We start from the raw sequence: 25,546 nt of genomic DNA, 5'->3' as shown, positions 1-25,546 counted from the left end.
ATTTTCAGATTCGTTATTTTTGGTAAGTAGTTATTTGCTTGTTAAATTTAACATACCAACCTTTTTTTGATAAAAAGTGCACATAAAATAATAGACCTAACCAATATAAATAACGTAAATAATAATTTTAAAAAATCTTTCAGGATTATAAAAAAAGAGAGTCCTAGGCCAAAACCTAAAAAATGCAACTTATTGCAGCCATTCAGCGTGAAAAACTTTTTTTAATGGCATTATGAACTTTGATTATTAGTAAATATATATATATATTTTTAGGGGGAAGGGATGCATGAAAAAATTACAAGGGGCGATGGTGAGAATCCGAGCACACGACCACATCAAGAGAATTAATCACGCTAATCACTCGGCTGCTGTGGTCCTCGATGCAAAACTTCAAAGCTCAATTTCTCAAAACTATCACAATAATGTATACAACATTTCTTCTTAGCAGGGGCAGAATAAATGTGTTCACAAATTGCCCTGCCCCAGGCCTTTTATTTATACAAGCAGTTTTTAAGCCCGTAATGCCCAAGTCGCAAACAGCCAGCCTTATTAATCGCCTTCGTTGTAATTTCTACCTTATTTTTCATCTTCTGCCTACTCCAGCTGAGAATTCCAAGTGTACGAGCAGAAAGAAGAAAGACAGCGCTGTTTCCTTTGTAATAAAAATACAGTATACTAACTTGCCGCTGTGCAACATGCTAGCGTATGCAGGTTTAATTAAACTTTAGGATTTAGGGTGAGAAAATGTCTTAGAACAATTGAAAAGTGCGCACATATTCTTTATTTGTACAAATTATATATATAAGCAATTTATTACACAAAAACAAAACCTTTTTCTTTTAAAATATATCTCATTTGTATTATCAAGAAAAGATGAAAAACACTACTCTTTTCTTTTCCTAGTTTGCAAACAGGTCATCTATATTTCAATGAGGATTGTGTTGAATAACTAGGTGCTTTGGTAACAAATATATAAAAAAATATTAATAAAAAATAAATAAAGAAAAAAGAATTTATCAATTTTGAAATGGATAGTATCACATTTTTTTTCCTTTCGGACTGCTTAAAACAGGACTGGCTAAATTGCTTACTGGAAGATAAACACTTAAATATCACAGAACATAAAACAAGCCTGTAAGTAAATGCATTACTTTTTTTTATATTAAAAAATATATAAAGTAAAAAGAAAATAAACTTGTTTTATGTGAAATTTTTATTTAAGATTGTCATTAATGTTAATGTATGCTATAAACAGTACATTGCTATTACTGTTGCAGTCTTTAGCCCCTGTCTTTCCGATTTGCATCACTAAAAAGAGTTTAGAGAATTAAAATAAAGGAATGAGATAATAATTTTGTAAATTCAGGCGTACCGATTATGTGATGTTCCTCTGTTTTAGTGGATTGGCCGGGCTGGACTGCCGTTCGGCTTTGTGCTTAACAAGGGGGCTCGTCGCTTCGAAGGTGTTTTCCTTGTTCTCCCGTTCCTTTCGGCCTTTTACCATGCCGGATTTCTTCAACGTGCTCTCCTGGTTTTCGAGGATGGTTGCTCTCAGCTTGTTGTTCTCGGCTCGTATCTTCTCCATTTCCTGGAAATAAAACTTATGCGTGTATAACGTAAAACAAATGAGGTGCATGTGTAGGACAGAATAAGACTGCCAGTAAACAATTTGACGAATGAAATATTAAGAGGAGGATAAATAAACGGAAACTGTTACATTGAAGAAGAGGAGAAAGAATAAGGAATACCTTGAGGAAACTTGGATAAATGGAGAATTCGACTAAACTTAAACTTGCATGCCACTAAAAGCTAATTTTTTATGCTATAATCAATTTGAGAAAATATATAAGTATCATGAAAAGCATAATAAATTTCAAATTAGAACCCAATGTATTTGTATTTCCGTTGATAATTTATAAAAATCCAATTTGTCTAAAAACTCTACAGTAAACGTACAAAACCCATTTGACATGCCTTTAAATAAATATATGAACAAACGATTAATTACCTACAATTAAAACCCTTTTAATTAAACTAAAAGCCATATACGTGAATAACGACAATACATAATACCCCGATTAAGTCGTAGATGTCACAATTTGGCTTCAGGAGCTTAAGCAGCTGTTTGAGCAGCTGAGCAAAATTGGGCTTTTTCTTAATCCGGTCGGAAGCTCCTGAAGCTTCAAAGTCCTGCAGATTAGAGAAGCGTTTAAGCCTGTGTAAGATAGTCGACGGCGGAAATCAGGCGTTACCTTTTTAAGGTCGCAGATTGTTTCCGTGAGGTGGACGACATGACGTATCTTCTGTTTGTGGTTTTGGTGTCCGAGCGCTTTGGCATGTTCGAGTGCGAGGGCTTTCAGCTCCTTTTCGGTGTTCTCACTTTTGGAGAGGAGGGCAGCCCGTTCGCTCTCAAACTGAATAAGCTGCTCACGAAACGGTCCAATGATGTTCTCAAGGTCTTGGTTTCTGCATTCCAAGTCAGCAATACGAGCACTGAGTGAAGTTACGCTCATTGAATCTCTGTGAAAAGCCAAACACCCTGTTAATTTGTTTTTATATGTATAAAAAAAAAATTTTAAAAAAGAGAAATAACGTACTCATGTTTTTCTTCTTGAAGTTTTTCATTTTCAGCATGTAAATCATCAATTTCAAGTTTCATCTTCTGTTTGTCCTGTTCCATCTCGATGGCATACATTTTGTACTCATTCTTCCGCTTCTCCATAGCAACGAATTTTGACTCGAGATCTGTTATTTTACAGTTGAGCTCGACTAAGTTTTTCTCATAGCTCTCTTTGTCCGTCTCGGCCTGGGTGAGATCCGCCTCGGCTGAATTGAGCTTGAAGACCAGGTCTTCCTCCTTGGCTTTGAGCTGGATAACAGCCTTCTGAGTATCTTCAAGGCTCTGCTGAAGGGCAAAGATTTGGTTCTGTAGCTCTGCCTGATGAAGAGCGCGTACCTCCTCGAATTTATCATCCTATTAATATACAATTAATATTACAATATATGTATGTTCTTAATAAGAATAAGCTTAGTGTGTTGTGTTTAGTGACTATTAGTTAATGATTGTTCGGAGATCGTGAGATGCGGTCTGGTGTGACGTAGGTTTCAGGAAAACATATTTTTATCGTGCCAATGTTTCGATATTTATCAAGATCATCTTCAGGGCCTCGGATTTATAAATAATGTTTAATTTTACAAATACATGTAGGATGTGAAAAAAATGAATTTATAATGCTAGAAAATTTTAGATTTAAAAAAATGAATTTATAATGCTAGAAAATTTTAGATTTAAAACAATTAATTTACACTATGCTAGAAAATTTTAGAATANTTTTTATCTAAAATTTTCTAGCAGTGTAAATTAATTTTTTTAAATCTAAAATTTTCTAGCATAGTGTAAATTAATTTTTTTAAATCTAAAATTTTCTAGCATTATAAATTCATTTTTTTAATCTAAAAGTTTCTAGCAGTGTACATTAATTTTTTTAAATCTAAAATTTTCTAGCATAGTGTAAATTCATTTTTTAATCTAAAATTTTCTAACATTGTATAACTTCATTTTTTTTTATCTAAAATTTTCAAAAACAATGTTTATAAATCCCAGGCCTTGAAGATGATCTCAATAAAGATTGAAACATTGGCACAATAAAGAAAATGTTTTTCTAAAACCTACATCACACCAGGCCGCATCTCACGACCTCCAAATAATCAATAAGCTTAGTGTTGAAATAAAAAACAACATATTACCCGGTTTAAAAAAAATTTAATAATCAAAATGGATCTGTATTAGCTAAACTAGTCTTGAATTTTTTTTAATGTTTAACATATTAGCCAGAGCTTAGTCTGTGTATAGTATATTATTTATTTCCTAGAAGAAAGGGAGGAGATTGTGAATATAATTCTAGAGGTGACATTGGGAATTGAACCCCGTAGACCGAGGGATCTACGAGCCGAGGGTCCAACACGCTGACCACTCGGCTACCAAAGTCCCCTACATCAGATTTAAAAACTCTAATAATCAAAATGCATCTGTACCTAACCTAAACTAGTCATGAAATTAGTAGTATATTATAGTAATATAATAAATTACCTTGAGTTTTTTCAAGTCGTCAATTTCTTCTTGTTGGTTGCTGATTTCATTCGTGAGTAGTTCCATCTCTTCCCACTGATGTTTGGCCATCTCAACAAGATCGTCTTTTTCCGCAATAATCTCACTGAGCTTTGACATTAATTGCGCATGTCCTTCTTTTAAATCAACAATCTGCGATTCTTTTTCTTTTAAACTGATCTCATGCGCGTTGTTCAAGTTGTTAAGTCTGAAGATTTCATCGTTCAAACAATTTTCACTAGCTTCGAGAGAATTGATTTTATTCTGTAACTCTTCACTTTCAGTTTGTGATTTTTCCTCTAAAATTTGAATTTGCTTGTGACATGAGTTGATTATGTCATTTAATTTAACTTTTTCATATTCGTTTTCATTAATTTTTTGTTTTAGTTCTTCTATCTCTTTTTCTCTTAAGGCAAGCTTTTCTTTCTCACCTTCTAAAAGAGAAATTTGTTGCTGGAAAACTCTTAATTCGGAGAGGGCCTCTTCGGATGTCTGAGTTAGGTCTGTGCATCTTTCTTTTTCAAGAACTAGCTCAGAGATCAGTTCGTCTACGTACTTCTCATTATCACTCTGCATATCATGGAGTTCCTTCTCCATCTCTTCACACTTCTTCACTTCATCCTCGTACATTTTCTTGATCTCTTCGTATTCCTCTGAGACTTGGACCATTGTCCCATTTTTCATTTCTATCTCATTCATGAGATTTTCAACCTCTCTCGTCTTTTCCGATAATTCGCCCATAAGAGCGACAACGTGCTCAGTCATAGTCTGTATGTACATTTTACTCTCTGACAATTCAGCAGAGAGCGTTTCAATTTTCAGATCTTTTTCGGTGAATTCTTCTTGTGCTTTATCCAACTCCATCTGTTTTTCTTTGAGTTGGTTTGTCAGACTGTTTATCTGATTCGTGGATTTGAGACCGCAGTCGGTGTAATGCTTGAGCTGCATTGCAAGCTCTTCGATGTGTTTTTCATGTTCAAAGCCGGTTTCTTCCATCTGGGCTATATCGTTTTCTACTTTCATCAATTTGTCTTTCAACTGGTCAATTTCAAGTTTGAGATTGTTAATCTCCAAGACCTTATCTTGACATTCATTTTCCAAGATGGCCTTTTCCTCTCTCAGCACGTTCATATTTTTCTCTAATTCATTTACTCTATCATCACTCACACGTTTCAACTCTTCAAGCCTGTTATAGCGCTGTTCAACATCTTTGAACTTGTAAGAAAGAGATTCAATTTCCTCTTTGCATTTAGTGATGATTTCTTCGTAGAAGAGTTTGTGCTCATTCAACTCCCAAACTTTGTTTTGGTATGTTTCCACTTCTAACAGGAGTCCTTCGACGGATTTCTGTTTTTCTTCTAATTGAGCTTTCAGCTTTGAAGATTCATTGCATGTGCTTTTTTGGAAATTTTCAACTTTTGAAATAAGGTTCCTTTCAACTTCCATGACATCTTTTATAAGATTGACTTCAAGGTCAGAAATCTTTTCTCTAAGATCTTCATTCTCACTTCTCAAAGCATTTATCTTTTCCTCGAGAGCGTTCTTTCTTAGTATAAGCTCTTCCTTAGTCTCATTCATGTTCTCGACTTCGCTTTCACTTTCAAAGAGCCTAGTGCTCAGTACTTGTATAGTTTTTGTAACTTCGCTCTGCACTATCTCGTACTTCCTGCATTGTTTTTTCAGTTTCTCCACTTGCTCTTTGAGCGTTTCAATCTGTTCTTCAAGATTTACAATTTCGATCTTCTGTTTGAGGTTTCTGACTTTTTGGGCTTCTAGATTTTCACTCAATTCGATGACCTCGTTAAGCTTGTCACAGTTGATTTTTGCGCAGTCGTTCAACGACTCGATCAGATCCTTTGATTTTTCGTCGAAATTTTCTGTTATGTTCTTCACGGCATCGAACGCTTCGGCTGCTTGAGAATCGAACAACATCACTTTCTCTTTGACTTCAGAAGTTAGTAACTCCATCTTCCTGAAAAGGTCTTCTTGGTCATCGATTTTCATCTGTTCTAGTTCATTTGCGAGAAGGAGGTATCTTTCTTCCATTTTCTCAGATAAGCTCTCGATGGTGTGTTCACTTGTCATTGTCAACTCTTCTAATTGTTTTTTGAAATTTTCTTTAATATTAGTGATTTCCGTTTCTTTCTCTTCTACAACTCTCGCCATTTCTTCTCTCATCGATTGCAACTCTTCTTCTAAGACTGCGTACCGATTTTTCAATTCATCGAGCGCCGATTGTTTCTCAGACATTTGACATTCCAATTCACTGTTGAAAGAATTGCTATTTTTTAAATTTTCGTCTAAAATGCTTATCTTGTTTGTCAACTCTTGTATTAACTCTTCATGGTGCGAACTTTCCCTCTCGAGCAGATTATGCGCTTCATCAAGCTCTGTTTTGATGTTGTTCATTTCAACATCATATTTCTGTTTCATCGTATTGTAATCTATTTCACGAGAATTCTCCAGTTTGACAATGGTATTTTTAAGCTTGGTTACTTCGTTATACAGGGACGAAAGCTCCTGATCTTTTTCAATCAGCTGCGCAGAGTGTACTCTTGTCAGCTCGTCAATCTGTTCGATGAGATTCTTTTCGGTTGAAAACCTGAAATGGTTTTGATTATTATAAAACCATATAAAATTACATCGATCAACCTTACTTGAAAATATCATCGAGCTTCCTTTTCGTTTTAGTTTCTATAGAAGGCGTATAGGTCTTCCCGGTTTCAATAGCCGACTTGGGAGTTGTAATTGGCTTTTTTCTTGGTAGCTGTGGCTGTTAACAAATGTACAAAATTAAATAAATTCAACGTAATCCAAACAAAACTGTCAAGAAACTTACCGTCCTAAATGTAGGCTTGTTCGTAAGCGAGCACGATGAACCGGAGTCCAAGCTGCAGACGGAAGGAGCCGGCTCTACCTTCACCTCGGCGAATCTTTTACTCTTTTCGATCACAGCGCCTTTTATTTTCGAATCAAACTTGGGATCGTATTTCCCCGGTGGTGGGGCACAAGCTAAAACAGATAAAGTTCATTTTTCGACACTTGGGACACAAAAATCTAAATCTTTTAGGATAAAAAAATTATATTCAAAAGTGATTAATTGATTGTTTAAATCACAAAGGAAAAAAGTAAAATGCTATCTTCACATATGCCAATTCTTGAAGTCAAAGGAATCAAATGTCACCAAATTTTCCAGCAAATGGCAATGCCAAATATTTTCAAACACAAACCAACCTTTGGTGAAGGAGCCTACGTTTAGTCATGTATTTTTATTTTTTTATTTTTTTTTATTATATTTAATTTCAGTCGATTTCACATAACATTGAAAATGTTGGACTAAATATAATAAATTTATTTCCAATAGTTTACTCCTTGTGAACAAATCTAGTAAAAGTTTTGCTGTAGACAATAGTAACATTTATTTAAGCAAACATGCATTTTATACATGCTTTCTGACTTTTATTTAGTATTTATTTAGAAATCGTGAGATGCGGTCTGGTATGATGTAGGTTTCAGAAAAACATTTTCTTTATCGTGCCAACGTTTCGATCTTTATTGAGATCAACTTCAAAATCCAACGTATATAAACACAAAATAGCAAAATCTCACTGGCACTCTCGATACGACACGCAAGAATGGCACAATTACAAAGAAGACAAACACTTTGAGTGAGTAGAAATACTTTGATTGAATATATAAAAAAATATATTTTGCATTGTATAAATTCACTTTTCCACATCCAAAATATAATTGTTATATGTAAACAATGTTTGTAAATCCCAGGCCCCGAAGATGATCTCAATAAAGATCGAAACGTTGGCACGATAAAGAAAATATTTTTCTGAAACCTACATCACACCAGACCGCATCTCACGATTTCTAAATAAATATCGATTAACGGTCACTAATCACCACACACTTTTATTTAGTGTTTTGCAACTAGAACAGAATCAATTGCACAACATAATAAAATAAGAATTTATTAAAGATCCAGAAGGATTGTCTGAGCTTTTAATGATGGATGTGTAGTGAGACAAGGCTGTGTGACAACTTCATTATTTTTGCACAACTTGATTTTGATATAAACCACATAGCAATGAATATGTTTAGTTTATGAAAAAATTTAATTATTGCATATTTTATGTTAAAATTGGATTGTTTAATTATATTTTCCATGTTATAGAACACAAAGAGGTATGTGCTTATGAGAGACAATTTAGACTGCTTTAATAAAATTTTCTTTGACTAGTCACTTAATCACTTCATAGGCTGATGTGAAGAAAGCTCAAGCAAGAAAATAAAAATTTTTTGATTTAAAAAAACTCCAAAAATGATTAATTTCTTAAATTTCTGATTTTTTTTTTTTTTTGGGGGGGGGGGCAAAAAACCAGCAAGGGCTATCTTTGCCTTTATGTAGCTATGTGTGCATATGTGTACCAGTGGTGTGTGTGGATTTGCATGTATGTCACTTCTGGGGAGCGCGTACAGCCAGCTGTCTGGCCATCACTGCCGAAACAGGAGGGACCCAGGGGCTCCTCCGTCTTTGGCTTTTCTTTTAATATGATTGACCTTACAAAGCTCCCTTTGGAGGACGTGGATAAAAACCATTTACATTGAGACCTATATGGAAAAGTCCAAGCTCTCAGGAGGCCTGGGGCTTTTGCCCTGAGGTCCCTCCATGTCCTCTTTATGATTTCTGATATATTTTAAGATATTAATCCAATTTACAAAAAAAAGAGTTTAAATATAGAAAAATAAAATATAACAATATAAAAGTAAAAATAAGAAAACAAAAGAAAAAATTACTTAAGTATTAAACAATACGTAGAGTAAGAAAATCATTTAAAAGTATATTTCATATAAATATACCTAAAAATACCTAAAAAAAGTTCACATTTATCATCGTTATTTTAAATTTGTAAAATGTAAAAAAAAGTAAAATAATATAACATATTTTAAAATATTAGATAAATAATATTAGAATATTAATAAAGTAAAATAATATTAGAAAACATCTGCATAAAACATATGATTAAGTAAGTAAAAATAAGAGTATTTTGTGCATATTTAGACGAATTATATTCAATAAATAATTTAATTACAAATAATATAAGTAAAATATGAAAATATATACATATACCAATTAATTGTTCTTTTTGTCGAAGGTTTTTGGTTGAAATGAAAAATTGGTATCATGAGCGGGATTTGACCTTTGGCACAATACCCCGCTGCTCTAACTACTTGAGCTATCATGATTTCGATCCCCTCAGACAATATACATACATGTACAGAAGTGTGAGTTAAATAATTTGTATAAAAAAACGTTTGATTGTTATAGAAATAAAGAAAGATAATTTAACTTAAAACATACATAATAATTCAAGATTTAACATGTCAGCATACTCGACTGTAAAACGAAAAAAAAGAAGAATGAAAAATAGTAAAAATTGGAAAGTTTTTGGCTGAACACATCATTCAATAGGAGTATTTTTAGTATAGTTAGTAGAATGATAGGAAATATAAGAAAGTAAGGTATTGGTCGAGATAAAAGCGGACCATGAACTCTGATGAATTTAATAGTAGTTAATTATTTTGAAGGGAGTAATTAAATCAGAGCAAAATCTATGTGTCTCTAAGGGGAGTAACTTACTGTAGAAATTGACTATAGTAAGTAATAGTTACTCATATTTTATAGGCAGTTATTTGAAGAAATTTAAATTGTACAGATTTAAATTTATAAATAGATTTTGCAGCGTATGGATTCCAAATAGGAGTATTCAAGCACTGTTCATACAAAAAAAGTATGTAAAGAATTCACTATTTTTTGTGGTCCACTTGTCCAGCTCAAGTGGTAGAGTAGCGGCGTATCAAGCCAAAGGTCGTGGGTTTGAATCCCGCTCGTGACACTGGCTTTTTTATCTCAACTTAAAACCTTAATTAATTGTACGTAAAGAATGTTCGTCATTTGGGTTGAGATCAGAAGATGAATGAATCGTTACGATTTGGTAATATTAATATCATCAATTATTATTATCAATTTTTTATGAATTGTTCAAAATCAATTGTGCAGTTTATATCATACCTGATTATAACTAAGATAATTCTTTCCAATTTAGGGTGTTGGGGGTTAAGGCCTTTTTCGTTATTTTTGTAGAAAAAATCAGCAAAATTTCATTTTTTTGCCTGTGTTTTATCAGGAATACAAAAATATCAATTATAAATTAAATAAAATGAAAAATATTATGTATACATTTTTTTTTTAATTTAATTTTTATGCAAAGAAGGTTGAGATGAAAAACTAGACAAATTGTCTACAGTCACTAATAGTTACTCCTATTTTATAGGCAAGAATTCTGATAAATTTAAATTATACAGATTGAAGTATAAATAGATTTTTGCAGCGTATGGATTCCAAACAGGAAAACATTATTCAAGCACTGATCTTACAAGAAATATGTAAAGAATGATCGTGGCATTTGGGTGAAGATGAATGAATCATTAATATTTAGTAATATTAGTATCATCATCATCTATTAATATTATCAATTATTTATGAATTGTTAATATTACAAAAAATTAATTGTTGTTCAAAATCAATTATGTAGTTTATATCATACCTGATAATAACTAAGATATGCAAGTTAGGGTATTGGGGTTAAGGCCTTTTTCATTATTTTTGTTGAAAAAATCAGCAAAATTTCATTTTTTTTTTGCCTGTGTTTTATCAGGAATACAAAAATATCAATTATAAATTAAATAAAATGAAAAATATTATGTATACATTTTTTTTTATTTTAATTTTTAGGCAAAGAAGGTTGAGATGAAAAACTAGACAAATTGTCTACAGTCAGTAATAGTTACTCCTATTTTATAGGCAAGAATTCTGATAAATTTAAATTGTACAGATTGAAGTATAAATAGATTTTGCAACGTATGGATTCCAAACAGGAAAACATTATTCAAGCACTGATCTTACAAGAAATATGTAAAGAATGATCGTGGTATTTGGGTGGACATCAGAAGATGAATGAATCGTTACGATTTGGTAATATTAGCATCATCATTATGTATTAATAACATCTATTAATATTATCAATTATTTATGAATTGTTAATATTACAAAAAATTAATTGTTGTTCAAAATCAATTATGCAGTTTATATCATACCTGATCATACCTAAGATATGCAAGTTAGGGTGTTGGGGTTAAGGCCTTTTTCGTTATTTTTGTAGAAAAAATCAGCAAAATTTCATTTTTTTGCCTGTTTTATCAGGATTATAAAAATATAAATTATCAATTAAATAAAATGAAAAATATTATGTATACATATTTTTTTTTTTAATTTAATTTTTAGGTAAAGAAGGTTGAGATGAAAAATGAAAAACTAGTTTCACGAGCACTCGAACCCACGACCTAGTTTTACATATTTGTATATATTGAGTTATCAATCTCAGTCAAAGTGCAAACACTATGCAGTTTAATCATGCATGATTATAAGTTAGGTAGGTGGTGCATATTTTACAAGTTAATTAAAATATATTTTAAATGTTTGCAAAGAAATATTTTTTTGTATGGAAAATATTCCGTTTTGAAAACAATAAACCTTGGGAATTTATTAAATTCAAGAAAATCGACTTTTCAAAAAAATTAAATTGATAAAAAGTTTCCATGGACAGCCAAATTCCACCTCGGCTATTGTCTACCAGCTTAGCATTAATGGGCATTATTTAAATCGGTCCCACGGGAATAAACAACCCCGCCTTGGTAATGAACTATTTGGCAATTTGTTACCACGGGGGCGAGGGGTTGCACGACAATGGCTAGGTGGGGAATGTGAGAGCAGGGGTGAAAAGACTTGAATCTTTCCATATGACATACGATTCCTTTCATTTGGTATATTTCAATGACCACCGGGAGCAACAGAATGACAGCTGCATGGGGATTCGCCGCCACCTTTCCTCTTATTCCGTCGTAACTTAGACAATTTAAATATACAAATTAAAATTCAAAATGAGTGGGGTTCGATTAGAAGGGAAGAATAGCGAAAAAAGTGACACGGAAAATTGGCGATGATCTTATTTCAAAATGCAACTGGATAAAATATTAAAAATATAAAAAAATCGTGAATCTTTTTATTCTACTGGACTTTTTTCTTTTTCCGTTCACTTTTAAAGCACATAGTCAATTATTTGCATACATATAGTAGTAACTGTATACAGTAGTGTGTCGCTTATGACTTGAATGAATTACTACGTTGTTTTATTGCCGTTTGGTATCAATTTTCAACCTCGTGACAGAAATAAAATCTGCTAAAACTTTTTTTTTCTGGTGAAAAAATTTATTATAATCAAACAGCTTTAATAGACTCTGCTAAAATTGCAAGAACCGTTCTTCCATTTCTGGAAAAATTTTACAAATCTGCCTTTGCGGCGGATCATTTCTTGGAAGGACAATTTGCCCAGTAACTTCCGGAAAAAAAATATTACTGTTGTTGATATTGAATTAAGCCAGTCTGTAGTTCCAAACTATCTAATGATACTTATAACATTAATTTCATAGTTTTCGAGCATAATCTTTTGATCGGATGTGTATCGGGTTCAATGAAATGCTTATAACTATAATATTTTAAATTGGGGGAGATGAAAAATGAAAAAAAAAATCGTGAAACGATTTATTCTACTCGACTTTTAAATGGATTTTTTCTTTATACCTTCAAACATAGTCAATAGTATATAGTAATTTTATGTCGCTCATGATTTGTGAATTACTACTTTGTTTTATTGCTATTTGACATCAATTTTCAACCTTGTGTCAGAAATAAAATCTGCTAAAACTTTTTTTTTCAGCTGAAAAACTATTACATATAATCAAATAGCTTTAATAGACATGCAAAAGTTTTTTATAATATTAGAATTTCTTTGCTAAAATTGCAAGAACCGTTCTTCCATTTATGGAAAATTTTTGCAAATCTGCCTTTGCGGCAGATCATTTCTTGGAAGGACAATTTGCCCAGTAACTTCCGGAAAAAAAATATTACTGTTGTTGATATTGAATTAAGCCAGTCTGTAGTTCCAAACTATCTAAAGATACTTATAACATTAATTTCATAGTTTTCTAGCATAATCTCTTGATAAGATGTGTATCGGGTCCAATGAAATCCTTATAAAACTATATTTTAAATTGGAGGAGATGAAAAAAAAATCGTGAATCGTTTTATTTTCCTGGACTTTTAAATGGATTTTTTTTCTTTAAACCTTCAATCATAGTCAATTGTATATAGTAATGTCATGTCGCTCATGATTTGTGAATTACTACGTTGTTTTATTGCTATTTGACATCAATTTTCAACCTTGTGACAGAAATAAAATCTGCCAAAACTTTTTTGTTTCAGGTGACAATCTATTATAATCAGACATGCAAAATTTTTGAATAATATTAGAATTTCTTTGCTAAAATTGCAAGAACCCTTCTTCCATTTCTGGAAATTTTTTTGCAAATCTGCCTTTGCGGCGGATCATTTCTTGGATGGACAATTCGCCTACTAAACCTATTACTATAATAAACTATTAAAAAATTTATTAATATAATAAACCTAATACTGTTTTTGTTATTGAATTAAGCCAGTCTGTAGTTCCAAACTATCTAAAGATACTTATAACATTAATTTCATAGTTTTCGAGCATAATCTCTTGATCAGATGTGTATCGGGTTCAATGAAATCCTTATAAAACTATATTTTAAATTGGAGGAGATGAAAAAAAAAATCGTGAATCATTTTATTTTACTGGACTTTTAAATGGATTTTTTCTTTATACCTTCAATCATAGTCAATTGTATAGAGTAATGTTATGTCGCTCATGATTTGTGAATTACTACGTTGTTTTATTGCTATTTGACATCGATTTTCAACCTTGTGATAGAAAATTTTTTTCAGGTGAAAAACTTTATTTTAATCAAACAGCTTTAATAGACGTGCAATATTTTTGAATATTAGGATTTCTTTGCTAATGTTGCATGAACCCAAGTTCCATTTCTGGAATTTTTTTTCGCAAATTTCCTATGCGGCGGATCATTTCTTGGGAGGACAATTTGCCTAATAAACATATTACCATAATAAACTATTAAAAATATTACTATAATAAACCTATTACTGTTTTTGATATTGAATTAAGCCTGTCTGTAGTTCCAAAATATCTACAGGTACTTATAATATTAACTTAGTAACTTCCGCAAATATATATATTTTTTAAATTACTTTTTTGATATTGAATTATGCCAGTCTGATCAGAGGTGTATCGGGTTCAATGAAATGCTAATAGCTAGAATATTTCAAATTAAAGGAGATGATAGATAAGAGGATAATTGAGATAATCGCTTTCAATTTGAACTCATTGAATTTTATTCAATTTTGAAATTATTTTTTTGGGCCGTCTCGGTGTTAAAATTGTGCAAAAATTCATATCCATCCCATTCCAATTTGTAAAATAATCCACAATATCTTAATAATTTTCCACTCACAAGGTGAAGGTATATCGGCCTGTTCGAATGAAGTGTTCTGCGGATCGCACAGGCAGCAAAAGAGCGAACGTCCGCTGAGAAACATTATCTTCGAGGATTCTTTGCCGAGGAACGGTATGGACTGAAGAGTGCCGGGCCGTGGGGGTCATCGAAAACGGGGGCAAAGTTTGCATGAAAAAATATATTTAGACGAGATAAAGCCTTCTCGTACGCCGGAACCCGGGGATTAACGATAAACCTCTTATATTGAAAAATAACATCCCACAACAGGCCAAAGACTGTACAGAAAATAATTACACAATAGCATAACAACATTTAAAAAAAAATACAACCTTAGAAATTTATTTAAAATGTTGTCAACGCGAAATGTAGGTTCAGTGTCTTTTTTGATCTTGGATTTGCTCGTTAGCATATCTATAATGATGAAATCTGATGACTTAAAAAAAGGGGGGGATGTATGATTTCTTATTCTGATTGATTATGGTGTGTGATGTGCGAAAATGATCGTTAGTGATTTTTTTATGGCTGAAAGAATTCATAGGAATCGACCAAATCAATAAATTATGTTGAAATCTGCATGATGAGCCTGTAGTTTACGATCATCCGGATCCGCCTAGCCTCGCTGTTTCGCCGGCATTTCGCAATCTTCAGAGGTGAGCTCGAGTTGGGTACAGTACTAACCAAATAACGCATAGAAGGACCAATAATGCCTGGAAAACGCACCTGAAACTCAAAACAACGAGGCTAGGCAGACCTGAAAGATCGGAAAACATCAAATTACAAATATTAAAAATTATCGTTAACGATTTTTTATGGTTATATCTGAGTGGAAAGAATTCATAAGAATCAGTCAATATCATTTAATTGTTAGATTTGTTGTTGAGATTTGCAGGAAATGCTTGTAATTTTTCATCATATTGGTCCGCCTAGTCTCGCTGTGTCGGTCTGTCAATATTTCGCCATCTTCACAGGTGAGCTCATGGCGAAAGCAGTACTGACAAAACAGCCCATTCTAAATGCCTAAACTCGCCTGAAAGCAGCGAGACTAGGCGGACCAAATAATCGTAAAAGTTCAAACTACGAATTTTGAAAATTGTTATTAATTTTTTTAAATGGTTATACCCCAATGAAAAGGGTTCATAAGAATCAATTGATATCATTGGATTGTATGTTTCGATCTACAGGATGTAACTGTAGTTTTCGATCGTCGTGATCCGTCACGCCTCGCTCTTTCGATCTGTCAACATTTCCCAATCTTCAGAGGTGAGCTGCAAGCCCTTTGGGTCGATACACGACTGACAAAATATCGCCCAGACGGGCTACTTAAAAGATTTTTTTTTTTTTTTTTTTATAATTTAATTTATTTATTTGTTACCTATACAGAATTGTATACTATACAAATATGTACACATGCATGAAATATCACACAGCACAACACTAGCACTAATGCCAGCACTGCACCGGTAGGACACATGCTTTGAGGAGCCAGCCATTGCTGGCACTCAGTTTATATGATTAGGGATCAAGGAGGTCCCGAGGCCATCGTCGGTTGAGGCGTCGTGGTGGGTTGTCAGGATGGGAATGAGTGGATAGGGCTCGAGCCGTGTGGTTAGGATGGTTTGAAAGGTTGGTATGGAAGGTTTGGAATCTGGACTGGATTAGTTCGTTGGCAAAAGGAATGTTGAGGTCTTTGTGGATAGTGAGGTTAGTGACATAATAGGGTGCTTTAACAATTTGTCTAAGGACTTTCGATTGGAAGGACTGGATGCGCTGGATATTGGAAGGCTTGGCAGTGCCCCACAATTCTACTCCATATGTCCATATTGGTCTTAGTAAAGTCTTGTATAGTGTTAGTTTTGTCTTAATTGTCAAAGTCGATTTCGGTCTTAAAAGTCTTCGTAGTAGTCCAAGTCTTGTATTAAGTTGCTGTTTTTTAAGTCTTGTGTGGGGATTCCACGTCAGTCTGCTGTCGAGATATAGTCCCAGGTATTTGACTTGAGTGGAAACTGGTATCTCTTTGTTGTTGATGTACAATGGAGGGCAAGACTGCTTTTTCAGCGTAAAAGTACACTGAGTGCATTTTTCTTCGTTCAGTCTTGTCCTCCATTTTTTACACCAGTCTTCGATAAGCTCAAGGTGTTCCTGGATGTTGGAGGTAGCTTGGACAGAATTCGAGTTGCAGGATAGGATTGCGGTGTCGTCCGCGTAGGTGGTGATAATAGTGTCAGGATGTGTTGGTAGGTCAGCAGTATAAATGATATATAGGATAGGACCAAGGATACTACCTTGCGGTATACCGGCCTGTGTCTGTTTGAGTTCTGAGAATTCATTGCCGCACCTCACTCTGAAACAGCGGTCAGTTAGGTAGGATTTCATTAAAAGGTAATAATGGGAGGGTAGGAAGCGCTTAAGTTTAAAAAGTATGCCTGGATGCCAGACCCTGTCGAAAGCCTGTGCTATGTCTAAGAACGCGCCCAGGCAATACTCTTTTTTTTCTAGGGCCGATGAGATGGTGTCGACTACTCTGAAGCATTGTTGGATAGTGGAGTGTTGGGGACGGAAACCGAATTGATGAGAGGGAATGATATTATAGGTGTCAAGGATTGGTATTAAACGTTTTAAGAGGAGTCGTTCTAGGATTTTGGACATTGCAGGAAGCAGGCTAATAGGTCTGTAGGATGAGATCTGGTTAGGGGGTTTGTGAGATTTAGGGATGAGAATAATGACGGAATATTTCCATAGGAGAGGGAAGTGAGTGGTTCGTAGGATTGCGTTATATATTGAGGTTAAAAATAGGATGGCCTTGTGTGGGAGGTTTCGCAGGATACTGAAGGTAATTAGGTCATGGCCAGCGGATTTTCTGCGTGGAGATTTGTGGATACGGTATTTTACTTCAGATGGATGAAATGGTTTCGGAGGGTGATGGAGAGGAAGTGGTATGTTAAGGTATTGCATTACTTGTTGTGCGTGAGAGGTATCATTTATGTCTTGATGAGGAGTGAAGGTGGATTCTAAATGGGATGCAAATAAGTTTGATTTCTCCTTGTCATCTCTGACCCAGGATCCGTTCGGTGATCGGATGGGGGAATTGACTGGGTTGTATTTTAATATTTTTTTGGTAGCGGACCAGAGGGAGTTATCTTGCGTGGAAAGGGATTTGAGGTATTTGTTGTACTGGGAGGAACGGTACGAAGAGAGTTCTGTACGGACTAGCACAGTCAACTGGTTCAGTTTTCTTTTATAGGACGGGTAACGGTATTGTTGCCAACGCTTTCTAGCTTGGCGTTTTCTGATTATAAGGGAGCGGATATGGTATGGGAGATAATCGTTAGAGGGTAAGTTGTGAGTTCTAGGGGGGGATGAGGATTGTGCAATGGCATGTTGAATGGTATTGGTGAGTATTAATACTGCATCATCTACCTCTTGGGGGGATTTCATAGGAATGTTTAAGTTTAAGGAGGAATTTACGTTTTCTTGGAAAAATTTCCAGTTAACTGTGCCATTCAAAAGGGATGGTTTTGTTGGTTTGGTAATTGGAGTTACGTTTAGAGTGAGGAGTACTGGGGAGTGATCAGAAGATAGGTCGTTTAAACACTGAATAGTTGGGGAGATGGATCCCAAGCCAGAGGCAACAAAGAAGTCCAATAGGTCTGGGAGACGATTGGGATCAGATGGCCAATATGTGGGTTGGTTAGGAGAGATAAAGGAATAATTATCTGTTAAAATGATATTTTGGAGAAGGCGTCCACGGGAATTTGCGATTCGGCTACCCCATTGCGGGTGCTTGGCATTGAAATCTCCCCCAGCCACAAACCGGCGTCCAAGGGAGCGAAAGATGGATTTTAATTGGGGAGGATATATGGGTACAGACGGGGTGCAATAAACTGCTGATAATATAAGTGGTGCACTTGATGGGAGTTAGTGGATGTTGTGGAGTGAAGATTATGCTGTATGGATTGTCGGGCAAGGATTAATGAGCCACCTTGAGCCCGATTTCCACTAAAGTCACACCTATATGTTGTGTACCCTGTTATGTGGAAAGCATGTCGGTCGCATAAGTGAGTCTCGGTGATAAGTGCTACGTCTATGTGTTTGTTTTTAAGTAGTGTTTCAAGTTCTTGTTTGTGCGTCAGTATTCCGTTTGAGTTCCAGAGTAGAACTGTGAGTGGTTTGGTGGGTACATGATTCATCGGGAAAGCTTGGGGATAACTTAAAAGATAAGCCTAATACTTGACAGACCCAAAAACAGCGAGGCTTAGCGGATCCAGGATGATCAGATAACCTCTAACTGCAAATATTACCCCACTGAAAAGAATTCATACGAATCAGCCAACATTGAACTGAGATTGTTGCGAAGAGTTGACGAGTAGTTTCTAATCATTCTGGTCCGTCTATCCTCGCTGTTTCGGTTTGACAACGTTCCGCCATCTTCAGGGATGAGCTGAAGTCCCAACAATGGACACAACCGATTAAATAACGCACAGACCCATTGAAAATATAAATGCCTTAACGCCCCCGACACTAAAAACAGCGAGACTAGGCGAACTAGGATGCCAGGAAAAAAGGTGAAAATACAAACAATAGTGTCTGAAATTTGATATAAAACTATGGAAAAAAGGTTTTCAACAATCTAACATTTTCAATGCATATCAGTTATTTCTTTAAAAAAGGAAAAAGTTTGAAGAATTTCTGCATTTGTCAACTGAACATGTAAAAGTCCACTGACCTTATCTTAAACAAAAGGTCACTAGTAAGTCAGTAAGTCCTCAAGTCACTGTGCAAGAAATCCATATGATTTGACCTTTTGATTTGGGGTGTGTCGAGAGAGAAAATTTTATGTTTGCAGTCATGTATGATCTCATGGTTGCATCCGCGTTGACCCGTAGCAACGAGAACACAAGATCGTACGATCTTTAAACAATTAATCTTTTTCTGCCTTCTACATCGAAATTTATACCTTTTCAGACTGATTTTTCGCATTCATCCCTGCATATAAAAACGAGGTTGTTGGCTTTATTATACAGACTAGTCACGAAAGTTTTCTGGACCGTGACTCCAAGAGGCAGATCGCATTAGAAATGTAGTTCTCAATTATTAAAATATGGTTTATGTTTATCCTTTAAAGAAGAAAGCCTTATTTATAAACAGGCTTAATTGTAACTAAGTCCGTCCTTTCTGGAGAAGGCTCCAAGGCTCACCGGAGAATCTGGAAAGTCCTTTCAGCAAATATTTTAAGGTACTCAACCTCTAAGGTCGTCATGCCTCACTAGCCATCATCGGTCCTTCATCAGCTGTTCGTTTAATAATTTTTCTCACGTATGAGACATAATCACATAATGAAATTCATAACTGCCAAAGGTTTTGAAGTAAAAATCTTTCATTTTGGCAGATTAGTTTAACGGAGATCGCTTATAAAGCAGAAGTTTAAAAATGTATTGTCCCCGTTTTTCTAAGACAGACCTAAGTTCTAAGTTGCAGACCAGCCGTATTCGGCCTTTTTTTTAAACTTAATGCGACTTCTTTTTACGACCGATCGTTCAAATTGTGTACCGTTCCTTGTGTTAAACACAGATTATAATGGAAAGCCAGCTTCACACGAATTTACGGACCGTGACCCGTATTACAAGACGCTTCTCCCCCGTTTCCAACGGCGTTCCTTCGCCTTCCCTATCCCCCTTTTAAAAAAAGGGCGTCTAGAGGGCGAACAAAGGGTCAGCTGGCGGTTATTCCTTCCGGAGGGGTCTCGGAACCCTAACGCAACAGGCAGATGTACCGAAGAAAAGACCGTTATCGAAATGCGTCCTAGTCTGCCCAAAACAAAGACGCAACAGTTGGGTCCTGCCGTCTTGGTCCCATCCCGATCCATCCAATTTATGGCTTATTTCACGGCAGTTTTGTCTGACTTGGTAACTTCGAATTTACTGTCATTTCGACTGATGTCACAGCACAAAATTAAAAAATAACATAAATAAAAAATAAGTACGTTAAATACACGTGGTTGTCTTAAAGGCACAAACCATGCAACAACTGAATTATGTCTAAAATTTATTGTTTAAAACACCTATTTTTCTACAGACTCCCACTAAAAATTTAAAATGAACTATGATAGACAAAAAATAAATCATTAAAACCCCGTTAAAAATAGTCCTCATTGTGCTAAAATTTATTTAAGAAACTAGTTTTATTACAAAATTAAATTTATCTGAACCGGTCAAGTATTGCTTTCAGCCTATTTTTACTGGTCGTGTTGATTTTTTTTTGCATTGGTTGGTCGGTGGGTTTAATGGTCAATTTTCCCCGATCATTAGTTATCACACTTCAATAAACAAAGAAAAAGTTCGTTAATAGATAACGGATCAACTGTTTTAATCCTATTCCTGCTGGTCTTGTCAACTTGACTACATTGGTAGATTTTTTTTAGTAATTAATGATCACATTTCAAAAAACACAGGCTAAAGATCCATCAACTGTTTTCTTCCTACTCTTGCTGGTCGTGTCAACTATTGTAGATATTATATTTGTAAATTTTTCTCTGGTCATAAATGATCACACTTAAAAAAACAATCCACAAGAGTAGGAAGAAAACAGTTGATCAGTGTTCTGTTGATGGATCTTTAGCCTGTGTTTTTTGAAATGTGATCATTAATGACTAAAGAAAATCTACCAGTGTAAAGTCTAGTTGACAAGACCAGCAGGAATAGGATTAAAACAGGAAAAAACGAGAAAAGTGAAGAGATAATTGATCAACTGTTTTCGTCCTATTCTTGCTGAACTTGTAAACGTGGGAGTATATTGGTCAATTTTTTTCCATGTCATTTAAGATCATACTGCCAAAACGCAAACAAAAATTATCTAGTTTGTGGTTGATCGATGTATTTAGAGAAATAATTTCTCTATGTATAATTTTGACAGAACTTTTAAATTGCTGGTCAACTGTCAGCCTTTTCTTCCTGGTAAAGTCAACTTGGGTTTAAATTAATTAATTTCCCCTCGTCTTTGATGAATGATCACAAATAAAAGAAAACATAAAAAGGGCATTAATGATAGCCCATTACTTCAATTTTAACGGAAATTAAAGGCAACTGATCAACCGTTTTCGAGTGATTCTTGCCGGTCGTGCCAGCTTGAGATTATATCGATCGTTTTTTTCCCTACTCATTAATGATCGATCACATAGCAAAATACACGCGAAGGAAAAGTGATTGATGGATGTACATATATAGTAAATTAATATTCAAAAATTTTGATGGAATTTTAAAATTTCAGATCAACTGTGTTCAGCCGATTGTTGTCAAGCTAGCTATATTCGTTAATTTTTACTGTTTCATGATCGTACTTCAAAAAATTAACAGAAAAAGATCATCATAGGATATCAGTGATGATTATTGATTTTGCGATATGATCATTAATGACTAGGAAAAAATCGATCGACATAATCTCAAGGTGATACGACCAGCCAGAGAGGCAAAAACAACTGATCAGTTACCAACTCTTTTTTTTTTTTTAATTTTTTTTAAGTATGGCTCATGACTTAGCCCATAATCAAGTAAATTGAATTCAGATCAAATAAGTTTCCAATTTTGTCAGAATTTAAAGGTAATTGATCAACCCTTTTCGACAGATTGCTAGTTGTATCAGCGTGGGATTATATCGATCGATTTTTTTCTAGTCATTAATGATCATATAGCAAAATACACACAATGAAAAAGTTCATCCAAAAGTGATTGATGGATGCATATATTTAGTAAATTAATTTTTATAAATTTTGATAGAATTTTGAAATTGCAGATCAATTCTGTTCAGCCTATTGTTATCAAAACAGATTGGTATGATATTCGTTAATTTTCTCTGGTATTTAATGATCGTACTCCAAAAAAACCCAGAGAAAAAGATCATCATAGGCTATCAGTGATGATTATCATCATCATGAAGGATCATTCCAGGGAAAAGTGATCATTATAATCTCAAACTGGCACACCCAGCCAGAATAGGCAAAAAAACAACTTTTCAAGTATTGCTTATGACTTGTACATAATAAAGTAAACTGAATTCAGAAAAAATAAGTTTCCAATTTTGTCATAATTTAAAGGTAATTGATGAACCTTTTCGACAGATTCTTGCTAGTCGTGTCAGCATGGGATTATATCGATCGATTTTTTTCCTAGTCGTTAATGATCGATCATATAGCAAAATACACACAAAGAAAAAGTTCATTCAAAAGTGATTGATAGATGTGCATACATAGTGAATTAATTATTTTTATAAATGTTGATAGAAGTTTGAAACTGAGGATCAACTCTGTTTGGCCTATTGTTATCAAGTCAGGTTGGTATGATATTCGTTAATTTTCTCTGGTATTTAATGATCGCACTTCAAAAAAAAAAAAAGAGGAAAAGATCATCATAGGCTATCATGATGTCATCAGTGTGTATTTTGCTATTTGATCATTAATGATTAGAAAAAAAATCTACCGATATAATCTCAAGCTGACAAGACATGAAGCTTCATTTCAGGGAAATGTGATCTTTTCTGGTGTATCACATGCTTGAAGTATCCCAAGCCATACTAGAAAGAAAAAAAGAAGTCAATTGGTAAATGATCAACTGTTTTCACCATATTCTTGCCGATCGGCTTGAGATTATCTCGAAGAAACAAGGGATAAATATGAACTCTGTCAGAATTTAAAAATGTTTTCAGGTTGTTCTCGGTGATCGTGTCAATCATCAATTATGATCAAATTCGATAAAACAGATAAAATATAGATTAATTCTATATAATTTTAATTTCAATTTCATCTCCGAAAAATTTATTAATTACGTAAAGATATTTTATATTATTTACGCCTTCGGAAAACAGGTTAGTTTCTGTAGAAAATGGAAGATTACTATATTTCGTTGATTAAATTAACACATCTAAAAAAAAGCCGTTTAAAACGTAAAAAAGGACATCAAAGATCGATGACGATAAACATTTAGGGTAATTGTAACCTATTTGGACATGAAATTATGCTAAATCTAGAAACCAAGAGACAGAATTTAGAACAAAAGAGACAGCCATCAAACTCATTTTCTTTTTACTGATAATTGATTTCGGGAGTATCAATAAAAAGAAAATGAGTTTGATGGTCGTCTAGTTCCTGTAAAGAAGCCCAAGAAATGTTAAAAGGCAACAACCGGAAAATAAGAGTAAAAATGTAGGACGAACGAGGTTTGTCGGTACTTTCATTCGACCGCCATTTTGTGTAGATTTGGGTGTAAATTTGAGTAAAAAATGTAAAAAAATGAAGGAAGAATTTCCGACTTTGAACTCTCTCGGGCTCCTGTGATTAACTCCGCGGGGTTTCCGGTTCAAAACAAACAGACCGAGTTTTGTTTTCTCAGTAGGCAGATCCGTGGACAAACATCGCCAACCAGGCGAATATGTTTGAAGGTACATTTATCGGATTTTACCGGCTGTAAAGAAAAATCCTCGTGTTTATTTTTTCAGTTTGGTACGCAAAAATATGTTCCAGTAACTTGGAAACCGGACGAGAATAAATCGCGAGATGTGACATAAATGCCATCGATCGGCTCTTTATTTCAAATGAATCAATTTAATAATTATTGAGAAATAACCAAAAAAAACTTACTCATTTCTTCATTGAACCTCAACAGTTTCGCCTTGGAGAAGGACATCTTGACGGCAAATAAAAACGAACGGGACACGACAAAATATGGACGTTAATCTCCCCCAGACTAAAGGGCAAAAGGTATACGGAAAAAGTCGCGGCGGTGCTTCTTTTAAGCACGGAGCTTCCCTGGCTTGACTGACTCCACTGGATTGTCAGACGTCTGCAGAAAACCAGAAACCGTTTCGACGTCGTGTACGGGGGGACCCGGGGGAACTGTTCAACGGACGGATTCGAACGGGCCAATCCGATGCCGGGTCTGCTGATCCCCCTGCTGATGTCGTGAGTCAACAAGAAGGTGGGGGATCAAATAGAATTTAAAACTCCCCTCTTTAAATCAACCTTGTTTATATTGAATTTTAACTGAAAATTTGCGTCGATTTTTAACTTCAGCAACAACCTGAGAATCGCAGACCTGAAAACAAAAACGTCGACATAAATATCAAACTGAGTAATTAAGTAAATATAAAATATTCAAAGCAATTATGTTGATTTTTTTAAATGATCTTATTCTTATTTTAATGCAAAACAAGTCGTTTCTTTATTTTTTCTATAATATTTATTTAACTAAAATGTTATTCAATTTGCATAGGTTGACATCACTGCGACTTGCGATAATTATCTTTTCCAAGATGGTGGTATCAACTTATTTTAAACGCCCCGTCCTTTAAACGATTTTACAAAAAACTGGCTTAATTTCAATAAGAGTTTATTTCTTTTCTCTTATTAATTTAAAAAATTAAAATATCAAAATTATACGCAATTGTAAAATGAGATATTGAGTAAACTAGAAATCTGAAGATCACTTTTGACTAAATGTGTGTCCTTTTGATAATTTTTGACCAAAGTTTGTTTCCTTTTAAGTACAAATTGACCGAGAACCTGTGTTGTTTGTTCGTACAACGTTCTTTAATTAAAGATTATTAAATTTACTTTAGTGCGATGATGAGGATTGGCAAAAAATTTGTGATTTAATTCTTCATTTTAACTAATTTTACCTAAGGTAAAACAAAAGGTAAAGGTAAGTAAAATTACGTTTTTATGGACAGATTCATTGATTAACAATATGTAAATTTATTCACATTGAGGTCATTTTTTTTTTAATTTAGTCAAAATCTAAAGATCAACTGTTATCGGCCTATTGCTGGTAGTGTTGGCTTGGGATGGTAGTATATTGTTCAATTCTTCTGATCATTAATGATCTGTTAATTCGTTTGATCACAATTAAAATTCCATCAATAGTTAACTGATCA

General features: G+C 34.2%; 1 protein-coding gene across 2 annotated transcripts; it reads right to left on the bottom strand.

The window, feature by feature from the left end:
- Positions 1-758: 758 nt before the first annotated feature.
- Positions 759-24,519, bottom strand: LOC106669790 (hyaluronan mediated motility receptor-like). 2 transcript variants are annotated; one of them, XM_014399513.2, is made up of 8 exons: positions 24,255-24,519; positions 6,948-7,120; positions 6,766-6,881; positions 4,091-6,710; positions 2,598-2,974; positions 2,253-2,520; positions 1,373-1,588; positions 759-1,308 (listed from the first exon to the last, which is right to left on the bottom strand). In XM_014399513.2, exons 1-7 carry the CDS (start codon positions 24,298-24,300, stop codon positions 1,376-1,378), a joined length of 3,813 nt encoding a protein of 1,270 aa, XP_014254999.1. In that variant the 5' UTR covers positions 24,301-24,519; the 3' UTR covers positions 759-1,308; positions 1,373-1,375. The 2 variants fall into 2 exon arrangements, with proteins under 2 accessions (XP_014254999.1, XP_014254998.1); XM_014399512.2 differs by lacking the exon at positions 24,255-24,519 and adding an exon at positions 14,627-14,762.
- Positions 24,520-25,546: the final 1,027 nt, after the last annotated feature.

The sequence above is a fragment of the Cimex lectularius genome, unplaced genomic scaffold, assembly GCF_000648675.2.
Source record: "Cimex lectularius strain Harlan isolate CLEC.00 unplaced genomic scaffold, Clec_2.1 scaffold156, whole genome shotgun sequence".
Taxonomy (NCBI): domain Eukaryota; kingdom Metazoa; phylum Arthropoda; class Insecta; order Hemiptera; family Cimicidae; genus Cimex; species Cimex lectularius.
The sequence above is the reverse complement of the archived record's forward strand: the minus strand, read 5'-3'. Positions and strand labels throughout refer to the sequence as shown.

Excerpts from the sequence above, each read along its gene's own strand:
- LOC106669790 (XM_014399512.2), bottom strand. The coding sequence starts at position 14,711 with ATGTTTCTCAGCGGACGTTCGCTCTTTTGCTGCCTGTGCGATCCGCAG. Across the intron at positions 7,121-14,626 it reads GGCCGATATACCTTCACCTT|CTTGTGCCCCACCACCGGGG; the intron begins GTGAGTGGAAAA and ends TATCTGTTTTAG. Across the intron at positions 2,521-2,597 it reads CTTCAAGAAGAAAAACATGA|AGATTCAATGAGCGTAACTT; the intron begins GTACGTTATTTC and ends GGCTTTTCACAG.